This window comes from Lissotriton helveticus, chromosome 11 (assembly GCF_964261635.1).
Source record: "Lissotriton helveticus chromosome 11, aLisHel1.1, whole genome shotgun sequence".
NCBI classification, from domain to species: domain Eukaryota; kingdom Metazoa; phylum Chordata; class Amphibia; order Caudata; family Salamandridae; genus Lissotriton; species Lissotriton helveticus.
The window spans coordinates 725,745,163-725,765,998 of NC_136072.1; the positions used below are offsets into that span (position 1 = coordinate 725,745,163).

The window sequence follows — 20,836 nt, forward strand, 5'->3', positions numbered from 1 at the left end:
TACCACTACTAGATGGCAACATTTAGAAGCAGAAAGGGGGACATTTTTGAAAACTAAATTGTGGGAATGACTGGATTATTAACAGGAGAATGTGCTGCTTGGCTAAACACATAAGGTTGCATAGGCGAGACCTATTAGCAATGACAATGCTTGTTTATTGGTTTGGGGGACGTGCTTCAGCTCGTCACTTCCATGCATCCTGCACACCACTACATGACCTCTGCGATGCGATAGGCGCCAGAACGTAGAAAAGCCTTAAAGATGAAGCAGGCAGAGTGCACAGCCATGCTTAAAGCAATTTGCTTTGTTTGTGCTATCTGAGCGGTGAGTGATGCTAATCTGTGCTTTAAAAACCCACGTTAGCTGACCATGTCCACAGCAGATGCAACATAGTTATTCCTCCAATGTATGATTCATTAAGGCAGCACAGTCTCAACGTTGCACTTGCAAATTAAAAGAAAGCTTTTTTGAAACATTAAAGCGTTCCACTTAAGTGAATTTTATGGAAGCATGCTCCTAGAATGTTGAGCCCATCTAGATATAGCTATTTGTACATTTGGGGAACACATTGTAACACTTGACGTTTTATATTGTTAAACCTGATAATTATGCAATGTTCAAATGTGTAAGTGTAGTCCTATGTCAATGCTTGCCACCTGCCAGAGACACTTTGTTTCTTGGTAACAATAAGAATTTATCACTGTCCTGTACACTGCTTTTTAACGCTTTTTTTTGTCGTGCCTGTTTGTAGACTACAAAGGTGAGGTACGGAAGAAAAAAAGGACGAGGAAAAAAGGTTCAAAAAGTAATCTATGGTGAAAGGGAAACTGTTTCTAGGAAGCCTCTTCTGAGTCCAATATTTGAGGTTCCAGAAGTCCTCTCCAACACGTCATCCACTTCTCCAGCATGGGGGTTCGCTCTGGGTAAATATTTTTTTAAATCTTTTTCTTCAAGTGATGTGCTGTGCTTATAATGAGAGTTGTAATTAAAGTCTTCAACTTATTTTACTGAAAGATGCCTCCTTCCACACTGTTTCTGTTTTTGATTAAGAAAACTTCTGATAGATTCTTCTAACCACAAATTACTCACCTTTTGAATACTCCTCAAGGCGTCAGACTGGATTCAGAAACTTTCAAGCAGTATCCCTGTGTGCTGGAGTTAGCATTGTGTGGCTTCGCACTGACACAGTTCCACTCCAGAAGTGAAATGCAGAGCTGCAAATAAGCACTACATGTGTGCTCTGATGTTGTTTCTTTTCTTTCTGCCCCACCAGACCAAAGCTATCCCTTGTCTTTACATGTGACAAAGTTCTTTAACATCAACATTTAAAAGCAAGGGACAATGCCACCCCCTGAAAGTACAGGGTTCAAACCTTGTATAGACTGTTGCAAGGAAAAGTCTGGGACAGATCCCCACAAAATTTGTTTTTGTGGCTTGGGATGAGACCAGGACTCCAAGATCTGCTGTAACAGCGCCCTGATGCATCTGAAATCCGAAGAAGTATTGTAAGTCCAAGCAGGACTCCGTCCCTTTCCCTGCCACTCACATACTCCTGAAAAAATGCAAGAGTGTAGACGTGCCTCTGTCAAACTCCATTTCCTGCAGAACAGGTTCATTCTCTTGTCCTGTGGCAATCAGTTTCCCATGCCTTTGGGCTCCAAGGAACCACAATGACTTCAGACAAGCTCTCGGCTCCAGTTGTAATGTTTGGACCAGTTTTGGTTGCCAGCACTAGCTATGGTGCTTAATTTAGTCGTGGCTCCACAACTCTCTCCAGACCTTGGAGCATCAATGCTGTTGACGCCAGGTGACATAGTCCAACCAGTAGTTCTCTCATACTCCGCTTCGATTTTGATCAAGGTCGCACCCTGATCCCTCTGAGTTGCAGCCTTCTGGCAACCTATCAAACTCTGACACTTAGCCCTTACTTCAAGGACGGGCCCAGATTAGTCACAATCTTTTCAGCATTGACTCCTATAATGATCACGTATTGTATTGTATTATAATTGCATATGTATAGTGCTTACTACCCCTGATGAGGCATTGAAGTGCTATTTCCCTCTTTTTTCCAGGACCCATAGAGGATTATTGTTGAATTAGTATAAACATGCAAGTACATTTTAAGTGGTGGATAGGTTAGCCAGTTTTTTGGATTTGGAAGGATAGCAGAAGGATAGAAGATAAAAGAAGGTTTGTATTTATATAGCGCTTGTTACCCCTGATGGGGTATCGAGGCACGCTACTCCGGAAACCCATAAAGGATTAGTGGTGAATTAGTATGGTGAAATCTGAAAGTAATTTTAGTGGTGGATATTACTCAGTTATTTGGAGTGAGAAGGTTAGCAGAGGGATAGAAGAGGAAGCAAGGTTTGCATTCATATAGCACCTGTTACCTCTGATGGCTGTTGAAGAGCTTTTCTGGTAAGTAGCAGGCTACTTCGGAACCCATAAAGGATTAGTGTTGAAAATTAGATCTGAAAGAGACACGTTAGTGATAGATTCCTTACCTTAGAATATCCCCAGGATTCGGATTGGATCCGGAAAGCTTTCGTCAGCAGTACCCCTGCGCATCAATAGGCGTCGTCGTACGGCTCCACGTGAGTCGCTGGCGTCGTATTGGCCGAGATGACGTCACTAGAGCTACTTGGACGCACTGACGTCAGTTTTCTTTTTCCGCGCCAGCAAGCGCAGATCCGGAGAGAGCGGTACCCCGTCACTTGTTGACTAAATAATGTGTTGTTATTATTTGTGAGTACACTGAACCCCTGGTGCATAGGGATGGCCGGCTTCAAGCTTTGCGAGCCCTGTCGGCACACGATGTCGCTGATGGACCTGCACCATGAGTTTCTCTTCTGCCTGGGGCGTGACCACAACAGTCATGTTCCCACTGCCGGGCCATGGCCCCGAAAAGTTTGCGGGAGCGGTCCTGAAAGTGACTTCTTTTCCGGCGTCGGCACGGTGCCGGAGGGATGTCTTACGGTGCTGATCCTGACACCGATGTGGGACTTTGAACCCTTCTATTCACCCACGTCCTTGTCTGCCTGTGGAGGAAGGAGACGATTGGGAGGGGTTTGAAGACCCTCTCGCAGCACAGTGTGAGTCTGTTCCCGACTGGGATGAGGAGGCGGAGGTCGGTGGCCCGGATTACACTCTGGCGCCTGGTTCACCATACCCTTCAGCTACTATGGTGGAGAGTGGTACAGTTTCCAAGGTCCTACGTAGGGCGGCCGAGGCTCTTGGCCTCGAGCTGCCTACAGTGGCGGTCAGAAACTGACTGAAGTGCTTCGGCCAGCTTCTTCTTCTACAGAACCGCTGTTGCAGTTTAATGATGCTCTTACTGATGTGCTTCTGGGCACCTGGTCCCGGACAAACACAGGGGCCCCTGTGGACAAGGGTGTGAGCCGACGCCATCGCCCGGCCGACCCTGCCTTCCTCACCCTACACCTGAGAGTTTAGTGGTTCAGGTCTCGACGTCCCCGAGTGCATTTCCTTCTGCTCCAGCAGTTTGGCACAAAGATTTATTCTTCTGCAAGTTCTGGACTGCGGTCTGTGAACACTGCCTGTCTCTTGGGTCCCTATTCCCATTCTGTATGGTCTGCGGTGGTTGAGCAGGTGCTACCTCAGTGTCTGGAGGTGGCTAGGGCAGTTCTCTCACAAGCTCTTATGGAGGGGAGAGATGCAGACAAATTCACTATACGTTGTGGTCTTGATACCGCTGATTCGCTGGGTAGGGCGATTTCCACAATGGTAGTGCTATGTCGTCATGCCTGGTTGAGGACAACTGTTTTTTTGGCATTGTCCAGAATACTTTGATGGACATGCCCTTCGATGGCACTCTCCTCTTTGGTGATTAGGCGGATTCCACATTGGAACGTTTCAGGGACTCTCGGGCCACGGCCAAGTCTGTAGGCCTTTCGGCCACAAGTAATCCTTCCGCTTCTAGCTTTCGTTCCTTTTGAAGCTCTGGAAGAGGTGTACAAATATGTTCATTTTAGAACAAGCTTGCGCAGAAACAGTCCCAGCTCAGCCGCGGACGTGTGGCTCGCAGAGGTGGGTCATGGGGCCAGCGTGCGGGTCAGCCACCAACACCCCCACTGCTAGTGCCTCCACACCTTCCTAGTCCGGTGTTTCAGGCCCACCAGATGACAGTGGGAGGGCAGGTTCGTCATCCCCTCCCCCACTGGTGCACCAATACATCAGACAGGTGGATTCTGGAGATTGTTTGAAGGGGCTACCCACTCCCCTTCGAGTCAACCCCCCCTGTCTCTCCACCGAGCCATGCCAACACAGTTCTACCGCATGTCAGCGGGATCAGTTGGCACTTCTCCGGCACGAAGTTACGACCCTCTTGGCCAAGAGGGCCACCGAGTGCGTTCCGACGCCAGAAGTAGGTCGTGGTTGTTACTCCCACTATTTCTTGGTTCCAAAGAAGGACAAGAGTCTACGTCCCATTCTACGTCCCATCTTAGACCTTCGGAACGTAAATCGCTTCCTCCGAAAGGAGAAGTTCAAGATGCTCACTCTGGCTCAGGTCTTGTCTGCTCTCGACCCACAAGACTGGATGGTAGCACTTGACCCACAGGACACTTATTTTTATATTCCCGTCCTGCCGGCCCATTGGTGTTACCTGCTATTCACGATGGGCCAGGAGCATTTTCAGTTCACCATGCTCCTCTTTGGCCTTACCATCGCCCCTCGGGTGTTCACAAAAGTGATGGCGGTGGTCACAGCTCATCTGCGCAGATCAGGGGTTTCAGTCTTCCCATATCTCTACAACTGGTTGTTCAAGGCGGGCTCACCCCAGACAGTAGTCTCCCACCTCCAGACTACGGCCGAGGGATAGAGTTAAGGATATATTTTCTTTTTCTCTTTTTTTTCTAGGTCATAGCAGTAGGAGGAGGCTTTTGGATGAGTAAAAAGGGTTTTTGGAAGGGAAGAGTCAATGGGAAGAGTTTAGAGGTTTGTTTTGGGGGATCTGTATAGTAAAAGAGGTGTTCGATGATGCAAGGAGTGGTAGAGTAGGAGAGAGTCTAGAAAGGGTTATTCTGGGGATCATATTAGTGGTATTGGGATAAATGAGAGAGTGGATGTAGAGGATATATTGATAGATGTATAGTGTGAGAGATAGGGTAGTGCATTGGAAAGAGTAGTAGAAAGTAGTTGGAGATGAGTCAAAGTTGAGCTAAAAGATGTATTGAGAGAAGTATAGTCTGAGAAATAGGGTAGTGCGTTGGGAATGCCAATTTAGAAGAAAGTGATAAATATATAGATCCATAAGTACATTGAAAGTATATAGATGCATAAAGTATACGTAGATTAAAGATATTGGTAGAAGTACAGGATGAGAAATAGGGTAGTGCATTGGATATGCTTTTTCAGGAGAAAAGTAAGACACACACCTCCAAGTACATGGAGGTACATAGATGCACAATGGAAGCAAGTACATGTAGACCAAAGATGAATTTTCTTTTTTTTTTGGAAAAACATACTTATTCTACATGTTTATACAAAGCAATACACAGATAGGTGCATGTCTATAGTGAAAATATATTGTGGGTGGGTATTACCGAATGGGAACATGGCCAGCCTTTCTGGCCCTGGTCCCGACCAGCCTCGAATAGGCTCAAACAGGCAACTACCCTTGTCCTCTTTGCCCTTAGCCTTGACTCCCGGGCTGAGATGCCCTAACCCTGGCCTTTTATAGCCCTAGTAATCAGGTGACCCCTTCAGCCAATGGGAACCCTAGCCCTAACACTATCCAATCACAACACTACCCCTAAAATCCGGAACCAGTAGGAGACCAGTACCTTACAGCCAATCTTAGCCCTAGTCCAAGCAACCAATCAGTTTAAAAAAAACCTGATCTCTATGTCCAATAGAGGCCCTAGCCCTTCCAGTAGTCCCAACCCAAGTCTAAGCAACCTATGGCACAGGAAGCCCTAGTCCCTACCTCCAATAGAAAGCCTAACCCTACTCTTAGTCCGACACCTAGTCCAGCAACCAATCACACCAGAAGCCCAAATCGCTACTTTCAATTAAAGGCCTAACCCTAGCCCCACCATAGTCCCAACAACACAGGAAGCCCTAGTCCCTACTTCCAATAGAAATCCTAGCTCTAGTCTCAATTCTACATTGATTGCATCACATACCCAGAAACAAATTCTACATTGATTGCATCACAGACCCAGAAACCAATTAGAACCCTCAAATAACCAACCAATGGGAACTCTAACCCTAATCCAATAGAAACACCAGATACAACCATCAATCGGTGTACACGTGTACCAAACAATAGCAGACTACATAAGGTCCCAGCTACCTCAGACAAGGTTTTCTGGACAGGAAGTTGGAAGCTGCTGCTCTATTCCGAAATCTCCTAGGAGACCGGCATGCTCAATCCACATTTTGGACCTCTGCAGGTAAGGGCCTAACAAACTTGTCCTCTAACAATACTGTTTGAACAAAACTTTACTCCCTATGATGAAGGTGATGAGTTTGCTCAACCATACAGAGGACAACTCTCATGATGAGCTATAAGACGCCAAGGTAATGGATATCTCTGCAGACACTGGAGTGTGTTTGCCACCTGGGTTAGTCATAGAGAACAGGTCCTCCTTCACAGTAGCGTGCACAGGGCTCCTGAGATTCTTGACCTCCAGTTAATTACAGAGGTGAAAACGAATGTACTTATTGAGGTCCTCCAACCTGGGCAGACCATTACTGAGCCCCTATTCCATTTTAATGAGGCCCTTATAAACACCCTTCTTGGGACCTGGGCAAATCAATGTACCTGATCACCAACAAATAGGCAGATAGTGTGGCGTTACCGCCCTGCCCAAGGTGATCCAGCTTTCCTAACTTGGCACCTGACCCAAGAAAGTTCAGTGGTGTAAACCTTCACGAGTAGAACAATGGCCTTCCTTGCCACCCCACTAGTTTGAGAATCAAAGCGTGTTAAAAACCTTTGGGAACCCCATATTATCCTCTATCAGTCTGACATTATGGTCTGAAATGCAAACTGCTTAGTGAGCTTGTTACACTCCTCCCCTTTGGGACTCTGTCGCTCATCTCATAAATGCACTTTATTACTGTCTTTTACTGATGTATCAACCCCCCCCGCCTCCCCCTCCACAATAAATGTCATGCACTTTAGGCCGCAGGGGCCACTGCATGCTCCTTGGGCTTGTCTGACTGACGTGTCAGTTGCACCAGCAGTTTTGCACCCGCAATAACAATGGTAAGGACTTTCAATACACCCAACATGTGCCTGTAAAGCCAGCCCAGCTAACTGTACTGCCCTTTCGTAGCCATGACTGGATGGTAGCATTGGACCTGCTAGGCACTTAGTTTCACATCCCCGTCCTGTAGGCACGTGTCCTGTGGTTCATGATGGTGCAAGAGCACTTTGTTCGCTATGCTTTCCTTTGGTCTCACCAGTGCCCCTTGAGTGTTCACAACACTGATAGCAGTGGTTGCAGCGCATCTATGGAGGTTGGTGGTAGCAGTTTTCTCGTACTTTGATGACTGGCTGTTGAAGCTGAGCTTGTCCCAGGAAGGCTTCACCCCCTCCAGACTACGTCGAACCTCCAAATTTCACTTGTATGCACTATCAATGTGCCAGAGTCAAACCTAACTGCTTCGCAGATACTCCCTTTCATCTAATCTATTCTAGATAAAATGCCGTTTTTTTTTATTTACCTGGAGTGGAGAGATCAAGAAGTTCAGGCTATAATCACAATGTCACAAACACAAGATGATGGACAAGGTGCTGAAACTTTTCAAACACTCAACCCCAGTCGAGATCTGAGTTGAATCCATCATTCTGCTCACCATTCCACCCCAGTTGAGACCCAGCCACATGCAAATCGGTCTTGACCCTGTTCCCCATGGGAACAGTCCTGTTTCTGGGTATCACCCCTCATCAGCCAGGCTAGCTTGAATACAGTGGCATGGCGAAAACTTTAAGCACTCAATCCATCATCTTGTTGTTTGGTATAATCATGTTATTTCAGCCTCTCACCTAGACCTCAGAGAGGATGGCATTGAGGCTGCTGGGACTGATTGGCTCCTGCAACCTGCTGGTCAAGCATCCCAGGTGCCATATGCTGGCACTGCAGTCGGATCTGAAGTCCCAGTGGGCACACCATCAGAGGATCTCTCTATGTCCGAATTTCGAAGGAGACTGCTAAAGAACTGCAGTGGTGGCAGCTGCACTACAATTGTCAGCAGCACACCCCTCTGCCTACACCACCCACAGCTACTTGCGTTGAGCAATGTATCTGAAAGAAACACATTTGTGTTAGATTCCTTACCTTAGAATATCCCCAGGGGTCAGACTGGATCTGGAAAGTTTTCGCTAGCAGTACCTATGCACGTTAGTAGGTGTCGCTGTGCAGCTCCGCGTCCGTCGCTGACGTCTTATGCACGACATGACATCGCGGAGACTACTTGGGCGCCACCCACGCCCGCTGACGTCTGTTCTTTCTTTTTCCGCGCCAGTAAGCGCAGATCCGGTTAGAGCACTTACCTTAGTCATTTTTTGACTATCTTTTTGAGGCTTTTGTCTCCTGTAAGTCTACTCTGGTGCACGTAGGGATGCTTGGTTTTATGTCTTGTGGGGACGGCAGGCGCAATATGCCGGTGGCGGACCCCCACGTCTGTCTCTACTGCCTGGAGAGCGACCACAACTCGGTCCTGTGTGGACTGTCTGGCCGAAGGCCGGAAGCTGCTTAAGGTCGGCCACTTGTCCCAGCGCCGTTCACGGTCCTGGGGTTGCTCCAGAGAACACTCGCAGGGCCACCATCATCGCTCCTCGGGCTCCAAGTCTTCGCCCTCTGATTCGGGTTAGAGACGACAAAAAAAGAAGTCGAAGAAGTGTTGGTGCTCTCAGACGTCCCCCCGTCTGTCCCCGGATGCGGACGAGGGGGACCGGTTCGGAGCTTGGGAGTCCCGTGACCTAATGTGGGTCCATCGGCGACTCCAGCACAGGTGTGAGAATTTCTTGCTACCATGATCCGCCTGTTTAGGCCTCGGGCTCCAGGCGTGCCCCGCGGTCCTGTGTCCGGATCCTGTTGAGGCGGCGGCTCCGGCCTCGGCGCAGCAGGATCCTGTGCCGCTGGCTCCAGCCACCTCGCCACAAGGTCCCACGCTGCGGGCTCCGGCCCCAGCGCCACCCTGAGCTCCGCCTCCGGTGCCGCAGTGGATGCCATTTGTTCCGCCCCTGCCCAGGTTCCAGGACAATTTTGTCACAACCTGGGATCCGCATTGGGACACGGCGCCGGTTGGTGCCATTCCTTCCTTTCCTGGTCCCTGCCCTGCCGCTGCGGTCTGTACCACGTTCGGCGGGGATGGAGGATGACTGGGAAGGGTCCGAGGACCCTCTTGCTCGTCAGTGTGACTCTGAGCAGGACTGGGCAGACGAGTTAGAGGAGGCTGGCAGCCTTGATGTCTACTCTGACCCGGGGTTTGCCTCTCCCCCGCCTACCATGGAGGAGGGCGCTTCTTGCACGGTGGTGCTCCGTCAGGCAGCTGAGGTCCTAACCTTGCTCTCCCTACGGTGGCCCTAAAAACTAATCTCCTCACTGAGGTGCTCCAGGCGGCGTACACTTCGTCGGAGCCCCTGCTGCCATTTAATGATGCCTTCACTGACGTCTTGCTGGGCACTTGGTCGCTGCCAGCCACAGGGGCCCCTGTGGATAAGAACGTCGCCAGGCGTCATTGCCCGCTGACCCTGCCTTTCTGACCACTCATCCTACGCCTGAGAGCCTGGTCATCCAAGCTTTGACGTCCCAGAGTGCCTTTCGCATGGCTCTGCCGGATAAGGACTCTAAGAAGCTGAAGCAGTTCGGCAAGCGGTTGTTCTCTTTGGCCAGCTTAGGGCTGCGATCTGTGAACACCGCTTGCCTGTTGGTCCGTGTGATGGTGGGTGCGCGGCTGGCTGGAAAACAGGCAAGGAGGCCGGATGTAGTGGGCTATGCCGGTTATTTATTTAGCTGTAAGAGTCAAAAGAACAGGGGTGTAATAATGATGTCCAAGGCTCTTCCGGGTTCTTCTCCGATGGGGGAGTCTTGAACTGTTCCTGGGTTCTGTCTGGTCGGGTCCGGCGTAGGGGAGGCACCTCGGAGGGCAACAAGAGACAAGAAGGTACCGTTAGTCCGGAGGGAACTCTGTGAGTTTCCTTTCACCGACACCGGGCAGTGAGGAGAGGAAAAAGAGGTCCGTGAGGAAGTTAGGGGCCGGGAGAAGGAATGAGCGACAGGTATACAGCAAGAGTGATAGGGCGTGAGTGAAGGGAAGGACTCCACACAGTGCGAGTGCTCTACAGGTACTGTACAGTGCAAGATAGGGAGTGTTACTATGTGGTACGTGCCTAAGAGACGGAGGGAATTTACAATATATACAATGAGCGCCTAGCACGCTCTCAGGGGTGTTACTAGTACTCACACGGTCCGCCGCAACTCTCCGATTGAGTTGCGGCCGCTCTTCAGCCACCTCCTCAGGGACTCCACCAATCTTCTGACCACACGTCTTCTTCGAATTTCGCCTCGTCTCCGTCTTCTCCTCCAGTCCGAGCGTCCTGCCACGATTCTCCGACGGCGTTCTGGGCTTCCCGTCTGTTTTTCACTGGTTCTGTCGCTGCCTCCGGGGTGGGACTTCCGGGGTCGGAAGGAAGTGTTTCCTGTCGGCGGCTTCCTCCGATTGGCTCCTGTAATACAGAGAGGGGCGGGAGTCTCCTCGTCATGATGGTTGTTCTGATACGGGTTTCGTTTTCGGGAGAGTGACCGAAGGGGCTTGCAGTTATGTCCAATAGCGGTAAGTTTCTGGGTAGAGTCAATCCGGGCGGGGAAGATAGCGGGGCCACATCACATCCCCTTCCCCTAGCTGTCTTTCCTGTACGGGTTGGTGAGGATGGGGTATCGGGATAGGAAATCTGCGTTGCCTTGGTCTGTTCCCTTCCGATGTTGTGTTCTGAAGTGAAAGGGTTGGAGGGACAGGAACCAACGAAGGACCCGGTCATTATGTCCTTTATTCCGGGCCATCCACTCCAATGGAGCGTGGTCTGTGTAGATGGTGAAGTCGCGGCCCTCTAGGTAGTAGCGGAGGCTTTCAATGGCCCATTTGATTGCGAGGGCCTCTTTTACCACTACTGCATAATTTCTCTCCCTGGGGAATAGTTTCCTGCTGAGATACAGGATAGGTCTTTCGTACCCTTGATTGTCTTTCTGGGATAGGACAGCCCCCAATCCCTGGTCGGAGGCATCAGTTTGTAAGACAAAAGGCAGGGAGAAGTTAGGGCTTATTAGAACCGGGCTGGAGGTCAGGGCAATTTTCAGGTCGGAAAACGCCTGCCATAATATGGGGGTGGGGATTTTCAGAGCGGCTTCAGTTTGGGTAGATTTCTTTAGGAGGTCCGTAAGGGGGGCTGCTCTCTGGGAAAAGTTGGGAACAAACCTCCGATAGTATCCCAGGAGCCCAAGGAAGGCTCTCAGGTCTTTTTTCGTTTGCGGGAAGGGAAGGGACTGTATAGCTTCTGTTTTGCTCTTCTGGGGTCGTATCAGGCCTTCACCCAAGAGGAAACCCAAATATTTAACTGTTTGTGCAGCAAGGGTGGTTTTAGCAGGGTTGATGGAAAAAACATAGGAGCCTAGGGAAGCAACAACCTTGGAAAGATGGTCAAGATGTTGCGACCAGCTATCGCTGTATATGATTATGTCATCCAGGTAGGCTCCTGCATACAGAGAGTGGGACCTTAGGACATGGTTCATGGCCCGCTGAAACGTGGCTGGGGCGCCATGAAGCCCAAAAGGCATGACTATAAATTGGAAAAACCCCTCTGGGATGGAGAAGGCAGTTTTGTTTTTGTCCTGTTCTCTGAGGGGTATCTGCCAATAGCCTTTGCAGAGGTCCAGGGTGGAAATGTATTTGGCTTTACCAATCCTTTCAACCATTTCGTCAACCCGGGGCAGGGGATACGTGTCAAATGAGGATACTTTATTGACCTCCCGGAAATCAATGCAAAACCTGACAGACCCGTCAGGTTTCGGTACGAGGACAATGGGGGAATTCCAATCACTGACTGAGGGTTCTATGATCCCCATCCTTTGCATTTCCTCTACCTCTCTCCTTATGATGGCTCGACGAGCTTCGGGTACTCTGTAAGGTCGCATCCTAACCACTTTCCCTGGTTCCGTGTCTATGGCATGTTCTGTGATGGTGGTTCGTCCCGGATAAGAAAAGAAGACCCCTTTAACGGGAAACAACGCTTCTCGGATCTCTTGTATTTGTATCGTGGACAACTCTGGATCTAGGCAGGGATCGAAGGGGAAAGAACAGGGCAACGTGGAACCGGACAGAACAGGTTGGGGTCCCTCCCACTTTTTCAGGAGGTTGATATGGTATATCTGGCATGTACCCCGAGTGGGATCCAGTTCAACCTCATAAGTAACCGGGGTGACCTGTCGCCTAAAGGTATAAGGGCCTTGCCACTGTCCCAAGAGTTTTTTGGTCTGAAGAGGGCATCATCAGGAGGACTAAGTCTCCGACAACGAAAACCTGGCTTTTAGTCCCCTTGTCATATTGCCTCTTTTGGGCGTCTTTGGCGCTTTCTAGATTCTGTCGGACTATGTCCCGTATCTCGGCCAGATGGGTCTTCAAGTTATCTATGTACTCCGGCAAAGGCCGGGTTCGATCGGGTTCCGCCTCCCAGGCCTCCTGGGCCATATCCAGCAACGTACGAGGGGGCCGACCATACAACAGCTCATATGGGGAATATCCTGTGCTGCTCTGTATTTTACACCGAATGGCGAACAGAGCCAGTGGTAACATTTCTTCCCAGCGTTTGGCCTCTAACCCTATCAATTTTTTAAGCGTTTGTTTTAGCGTGGCGTTAGAACGCTCAACCAGTCCGTCCGTCTGGTGATGGTACGCTGAGGTCCTGATTTGTTTTATTCCTAGTTAGGAACAGACTTGTTTTAGGAGGGCTGAAACAAATGGCGTGCCCTGATCGGACAGGATTTCCCTGGGAAACCCCACCCGGGAAAACACAGAAATAAGGGCTTTGGCGATGTTTTGAGCCGTGGGTTGGCGCAAAGGAATGGCTTCAGGGAAGCGAGTGGCATAGTCTACTATGACTAAAGCATAGCGACACCCGCTTCGTGAGGGCAGGAGGGGTCCTATGATATCCATCCCTATTCTGCTAAATGGGATGTCTATGAGGGGGAGAGGTTTCAGTGGCACCCTAGGTGGCCGATATCGGCTATTTCTTTGACAGATCGCGCATTTGCGACAATAGGTTTTGATTCGCTGGTGTACCCCGGGCCAGTAGAATTTTTCAAGGACGGCCTGACTAGTCTTCTCATCTCCGAAATGGCCCCCCAAAAGGTGACTGTGCGCTAAGAAGAGAACCTTCTCTTGAAATGGACCGGGGATCAATAACTGCGGGTTCTGGTGTGCTACCCCCCTTTCGGTATAACAGTCCGTTTTTCTTGAAAAAGTAGGGACCTACTTGTAAGGGGTCCTCGTTGTCTAGGGGCCTTCCCCAGGCTTCTTGTAGGAGCGGATCCTCTTGTTGGGCGGCCCTGAACTCCCGGTCGGTCTGCCATGGGTGTTCCTCAACAACCGTAGGATAGGCATAGGTATGGGATTTCTTCTCCTTTCTCCTCTGACTGTTTGACTTGTGTGGTTTAGGAGCTGCATTCAGGGAGGACAGGCCCTGGGAGTAGGGGGCTTCTTTCCACCACTGGGCGAGGGAGTCAGTGGTGTCCTGCAGGAGTAGGGGAAGGCCGGAGTAATCACTTCCCAAGATGACTTGTTCGGGTAGCGTCGGCACAAGACCGACCGTACGGTTGGTACCAGGGTCACCGGGGTGTTGTACCTGCACCTGGGTTGTGGGGTAACGTTTGGTGTACACACTGTATGGCTACCATTCCGGTAGGGGGGCCCACAGGGAGGGCTATATCCTGAGGACGGAGAACGCTTTGGCGGCAACCTGTATCGGCTAGGGCAAGGACACTTTGTCTGTCGATAGACACCGGACAGTGAAACGGAGGTGGTGTAGCCCCCGGAGTGTGGCAGACATAGTTCCGTACTAGGCCTATCTCCATCAGCTCCCCCTTCTGAGGGCACACTCGGGCTATGTGTCCAAAACCACCACAATTGTAATACTGAGGTCCAGGGTTAGGAGGACGATACATGACCGGGGGGCCCATGAGAGGAGGAAGTTCCGGTCTCCTCGTTGGTATTGGACGGGAAGACCGAGGGGTCATAGTGAGGTTTATGTGTTGGTTCCTCCTTGTTACGTTGCAGTTCCTGAGCCCGACTATAGGCACAGGCTACTTCAACAGCCGTGTCCAGAGTGAGGGGAGAATGTTGTCGCACCCATCTCTGGGTGGACGGGTGCAAGGAGTTGAGAAATTGTTCAAGGTAGATCTTGCCCAGGATATCTTCCTTTGTGGATGCTTCTGGTTTGAGCCACCTGTTGGCGAGGTCTTTGATCCGGAAGGAGAGGGCTCGGGGATTCTCTTGAGGCCCTTCCTTGGCCTGTCTCAGCTTTAATCTATAAGTGTCATCGTCCACGCCGAGACGTTCCAGAATACATTTCTTTATATCCGGGTACGGGTTGTTTCCCTGTATATTCGCCTGTTGGTAGGCGGCTTGCAAGTCACCAGTTAAAAGAGGACCCAGGTATTGTCCCCACCGCTCAACTGGCCAGATGGCGGCCTGGGCCAATCATTCGAAATTGGTGAAAAAGTAGTCCGGGTCCTCCCCCGGGACGTACTTCTGAAGGACTACAGAGGGGAGAGAGGTCATTGGTCTTGGTTGTCCCAGGGCATCTGTCAATTTGCCCATGGCTTGTTCGTGTACAGTCCCTTGGCCCTTGAGGACGTCATGCAATTGACCTCTGTCGTCTTCTGCTGTTTTCAGGAATTGTTCCATCAATTTACCCAGTTGTTCCTGGGAGTCGGCCATTCTTTTCATGACGGCCTCCATGCTTCCAGCGGATCCCACTTCTGACGCCAGATGTGATGGTGGGTGCGCGGCTGGCTGGAAAACAGGCAAGGAGGCCGGATGTAGTGGGCTATGCCGGTTATTTATTTAGCTGTAAGAGTCAAAAGAACAGGGGTGTAATAATGATGTCCAAGGCTCTTCCGGGTTCTTCTCCGATGGGGGAGTCTTGAACTGTTCCTGGGTTCCGTCTGGTCGGGTCCGGCGTAGGGGAGGCACCTCGGAGGGCAACAAGAGACAAGAAGGTACCGTTAGTCCGGAGGGAACTCTGTGAGTTTCCTTTCACCGACACCGGGCAGTGAGGAGAGGAAGAAGAGGTCCGTGAGGAAGGTAGGGGTCGGGAGAAGGAATGAGGGACGGGTATACAGCAAGAGTGATAGGGCGTGAGTGAAGGGAGGGACTCCACACAGTGCGAGTGCTCTACAGGTACTGTACAGTGCAAGATAGGGAGTGTTACTATGTGGTTCGTGCCTAAGAGACGGAGGGAATTTACAATATATACAATGAGCGCCTAGCGCGCTCTCAGGGGTGTTACTAGTACTCACACGGTCCGCCGCAACTCTCCGATTGAGTTGCGGCCGCTCTTCAGCCACCTCCTCAGGGACTCCACCAATCTTCTGACCACACGTCTTCTTCGAATTTCGCCTCGTCTCCGTCTTCTCCTCCAGTCCGAGCGTCCTGCCACGATTCTCCGACGGCGTTCTGGGCTTCCCGTCTGTTTTTCACTGGTTCTGTCGCTGCCTCCGGGGTGGGACTTCCGGGGTCGGAAGGAAGTGTTTCCTGTCAGCGGCTTCCTCCGATTGGCTCCTGTAATACAGAGAGGGGCGGGAGTCTCCTCGTCATGGGGGTTGTTCTGATACGGGTTTCGTTTTCGAGAGAGTGACCGAAGGGGCTTGCAGTTATGTCCAATAGCGGTAAGTTTCTGGGTGGAGTCAATCCGGGCGGGGAAGATAGCGGGCCGCTATTCCCACGCGGTGTGGGATACAGTTGCCGAGGGTAAAGATGCGGCTAAGTTTCCCATTCGGTGTGGTTTGGAGACCGCGGACTCACTAGGTAGGGCAATTTCTACGACTGTGGCGCACCGTCGCAACGCCTGGTTGAGATCTACCGGGTTCTCGCCATATGTCCAAAGCTCACTCATGGACATGCCCTTTGATGGCACTCGCTTGTTTGGCGATAAAGCTGACAGTGCGCTAGAGCGTTTGAAGGACTCGCGGGCCGCAGCCAAGTCCTTAGGTCTTTCCACGAAAAGTCCAGCCACTCCTGGTTTTTGCTCCTTTCGTGGCCACGGAAGAGACGCCCAGGCACGTTCCTTCAGCAAGCCTGTGCAGAACCAGCCTAGGCACGTCCGCGGTTTCCGCAGGGGTGGGTCTGGGAATCAGCGTGGGGGTCAGTCCACCTCCGCCCCCGCTGCTTCTTCCTCCAAACCTTCCTAATCCGAGCTTTGGGGGGCACCCCAGGCCAGTGGGTGGCAGGATCCGCTATCACCTCCCCCACTGGCTCGCTATCACATCGGATAAGTGGGTGTTGCAGATCATCCGCAAGGGTTACTCTCTTCCCTTTCAGTCCACCTCCCCAGGCATGCCACCTCAGTACCGCTGCATTTCGGGGAAACACTTGGCACTTCTCCAGCAGGTAGTCACGGCCCTCTTGGCCAAGGGGGCCATCGAGTGGGTTTATGGGCCAGAAGTTGGGAGTGGTTGTTATTCCCACTACTTTCTGGTCCCCCAGAAGGACAAAGGGGATCTGCGTCCCATCTTGGACGTCCGGAACATCAACTGCTTTCTCCGGCAGGAGAAGTTCAAGATGTTGACTTTGGCTCAGGTCTTGTCTGCTCTCGATCCAGGAGACTGGATGGTAGCGTTAGACTTGCAGCATGCCTATTTTTATGTTCTGTCCTGCCGGCCCACCGGCGTTACCTGCGGTTCATGGTAGGCCACAAGCACTTTCAGTTTACCATGCTCCCCTTTGGCCTTACCAGCGCCCCTCGGGTGTTCACATAAGTGATGGCGGTGGTCGCAGCTCATCTGCGTAGATCGGGGGTCTCAGTATTCCCCGATCTATACGACTGGTTGTTGAAGGCGGTCTTGCCCCAAACGGTCGTCTCCCACCTCCAGACTACAGCCGACCTCCTGCCTTTGCTGGGGTTTTCCATCAATGTGCCAAAGTCACACCGGAGTCCCTCTCAGAAGCTCCACTTCATCGGAGCGGTTCTGAATATGGCGCAGTTTCTGATAGATACATCTGCCGTGTGGATTCCTCACCTTGTGAATATCCCCCTTGCGCCAGCAACGTTCGGAAATTTCTTCGTAGTACGCCGACGTGGGCGACGTCACAGGAGCACGGCATCGCGCGCGACTCCGTCTGACATCACCGACCCCATATCAGGCCCACGCCGGCGTGATGACGTCAGTTCCCTTTTTTCCGCGTCTTCGACGCTAACGGTTTTCGGGATCTTCTGCGATACTTAGTATCTTTCTGTTAATTAATTGCCACTGTTTCTCTCTTACGACTTGATTCTTCTCCGAAGATGTCGTCGAGGAAAACAGGCTTTAAGCCATGTAGGTCTTGTGCCCGCACGATGTCCATCACTGACCCACATAAGGATTGTTTGTGGGGTCTTGGTTCGAGTCACGACGTCAAGAACTGCAATTCCTGTTTTAAGATGAATCCAAAGGCGCTTCGAGAGCGTGAAGCTAAATTACTTTTGGCTAAAGTAAAACAGGATTCTGGTCGTTATTCGAGATCGACGTCACGAAGATCGAAGTCGAAGCAAAGGTCTCGATCGAAGTCGGGATCGGCGTCGAGGTCCAGAGCGGGTTCGAGATCTGGAGAGGAGTCGAGATCTAAAGCGAAGTCAAAATCCAGAGAAAGATCTAGATCTAAATTGGCTTCAGGTCACGCTTCGAGCTCCTCGAGGAGAAAGCATAAGAGGAGGAAGCACAGTTCGAAACATCATTCGGGGAAGGAATCCTCTGATTCGAAGAGAAGGTCTCACAAACATCGTAAAGACTTTGTCTCTCCTTCGCCTGCTTTATCAAAAGAAGGTTCTCCAGCCCCGGAGCCGGATCCGGATCCGATATCCTCGGAGCATGAAGAGGAAGAAGAGGTGATTCCTCAAGAACCGGCTCCAGCGGAGTCTCCTGTGGACCCGGAAGGTCAGAGTGAGAATGTGTCGGGACGGCCGCCATTGGAACATCCGGTAGGTCCGTACCCTCCCTTTCCTGGTCCTGGACAGGATCCCTCGCATTTTCTAAATGCGATGTTTGGCGTATATTCTAGGGCAATGTACCCCACTGGAGCGCCTGTTGGTCCCATGGGTCCATTATCGTACAATCTGGGTATTCCTCAGTCGTACGCCCCGGCTCCATTTATGCCTTTCATGCCGGCGCCTCTTCCACCATGGCTCGGTACGGCTCCACCGAGGTCTTCGACTCCGCATGCGGCTTCGCCGACTCCGGATCGACCTCGCAGTCGAGATCGAGGTACCACACCTGTTCATGACTCTCGTCCTGCTGCTCCGGCTCCTCGATCGACGTCGGAACCGGCTCCGTCGGAGTCGTTACCGGATCCGTCGACTTCGATTCGATTGGAGTGGTCGAGGCGAAGAGCTCAGCGTCTTCTTGAGCAAAAGGATGATGAAAGTTCTGATGTGGAAGAAGGCGAGCTTCCTGATCATGATGATGATTTCGATGAGCTTCGGGATGCTAGTGGTCTGGAACTCTCTCCCGAGTGGGGTCTGCCTTCGACTTCTGATACTCCGTCTAGGGACGTGGCTCCCTATCACGTGGTTATTAGGAAGGCTGCTGACCTTCTTAATTTAAAGTTGCCCACAGTGGAGTACAAGCCCAACATCCTCACTGAAGTCTTGCATTCTCCTTCTTCAATTGTTGAGCCTACACTGCCATTTACTGATGCCTTGACGGATCCAATAAAGGAGATTTGGAAGAGGCCATTATCTGCTCCTGCAGTTTCAAGAGTTATTGCAAGGCGCTATAGAGTGGCTCCTGATGACCCTGCATTTCTTTCTACGCATCCATCTCCGGAAAGTCTTGTGGTTCAGGCGGCTTGCTCTAATAGGGCTGCAGGCTCTTTCCCTCAAGTGCCAGCTGACAAAGAGTCTAAGAAATTAGATCAGTCTGCGAAGAAGACTTTCTCTTCTGGGAGCATGGCTCTTAAGTCATCAAATGCTACTTGCCTTTTAGGTAGATATGTGCATGCTCTAATGGACTCAGTGAAGCAATTGTCATCAAAACTTCCTGAGGAGGATAAGAAGAACTTTAATGAAGTGGTCTCTGACACTCAGGCTGCTGCCCGCATGGTCATTCAGAGCGGCATGGACACTGTGGATTCTGTTGCTAGAATTATGGGTTCATCCATTGCGACCAGGAGAGCCGCATGGTTAAAGTCTTCAGATTTCTCTGCGGATGTGCAGTCTACATTGCTGGACTTACCCTTTGAAGGAACTGGCCTTTTTGGTAATTAGGCTGATGTAGCCTTGGAAAGGTTTAAGGACAGCCGTGCCACCGCAAGATCTTTGGGTCTGCAGATGAGAGGGTCGACGACTAGAAAATTCAAAGGATTTGGAAAATCTTCTTTTCGTCCCTTCAAGCAGGGTCAACAACAACAGCAGCAGCAGAACCCTCTATATAGATCCTATAGAGGTAGACAGAGGGGTCGTGGACGTGGACGTCAAGTCTCCTCTTCCTCCACTTCCTCCAATAATGCCCAACCCCCACCCGCATCAGCAAAGCAGCCCTAGATCCACCATTCTGGATCATGTAGGGCCAGTAGGGGGTCGGCTTACTCATTTTCTACGAGATTGGGAATCGGTTACATCAGATCTTTGGGTTCTCAATCTCGTAGAGAATGGGTATGCACTTCCTTTTCAGGAGTTCCCACCCAATTACCCTCCTTGCCAAGGTTATTGTTCGGAGGACCACCTGCTTCTCCTGCAGGAGGAAGTCCTGGCACTGTTTCGAAAGGGTGCAATAGAGGTGGTTCCAGAGCAGGAGAGGGGTCAAGGATGCTACTCCCGGTATTTCTTGATTCCCAAGAAGGATGGCAGGCTTCGGCCGATCCTGGATCTCAGGATTTTGAACCTCTATCTCAAACAGGAGAAGTTCAAAATGCTCACCCTTGCTCAGGTTCTTCTGGCGCTGATGGAAGAAGACTGGATGGTGTCGATCGACTTGCAGGATGCGTATTTTCACATCCCAATCCTGAAGTCGCACAGGAAGTATCTCCGTTTTACGGTGGGATCGCAGCACTACCAGTTTGCGGTTCTTCCCTTTGGACTTACTACTGCGCCTCGAGTTTTCACCAAGGTGATGGCAGTGGTGGCTGCGTATCTCAGAAGGTCAGGGATTCCTGTATTCCCTTATCTAGACGACTGGCTGATCAAAGCAGAGTCGCCGGAGATGGTGCTCCATCATCTGCAAGAGACAACTCAGTTGTTACACAGATTGGGTTTTTCAATAAACGTACCCAAGTCTCACCTGGTGCCCTCCCAGCGCAACCTGTTCATAGGTGCGGTACTGGACACTTCTGTATGTCGTGCATTCCCTCCACCTCAAAGGATTCACGACATTCAGGAGATGATTCCTTTATTCTACAATGGAGCGGTTGTTCCGGTCCTGAAGGTCCTTCGTCTGCTCGGTCTGATGGCTTCTTGCATTCTGTTGGTCAGTCATGCACGCTGGCACATGAGGGCACTCCAGTGGTGCCTCCGCAGGCAGTGGTATCAGCACAACGGAGATCTCAGGGAGTCAGTGAAGATCTCCAGAGAAGCTGCAGCGGATCTGTCTTGGTGGGGCGTGGAAGGCAATCTGTC

The 20,836-nt window shown here is 51.0% G+C and overlaps 1 protein-coding gene across 3 annotated transcripts in view; it reads left to right on the top strand.

The window, feature by feature from the left end:
• The window catches only part of CDCA2 (cell division cycle associated 2), a 484,453-nt gene that overhangs the window by 450,083 nt on the left and 13,534 nt on the right, over window positions 1-20,836 (top strand). For all 3 annotated transcript variants that reach the window (XM_078666604.1, XM_078666606.1, XM_078666605.1), the window contains exon 15: window positions 752-923. In XM_078666604.1, coding sequence (XP_078522730.1) covers window positions 752-923 — 172 coding nt within the window. The remainder of the gene's footprint in view (window positions 1-751; window positions 924-20,836) is intronic.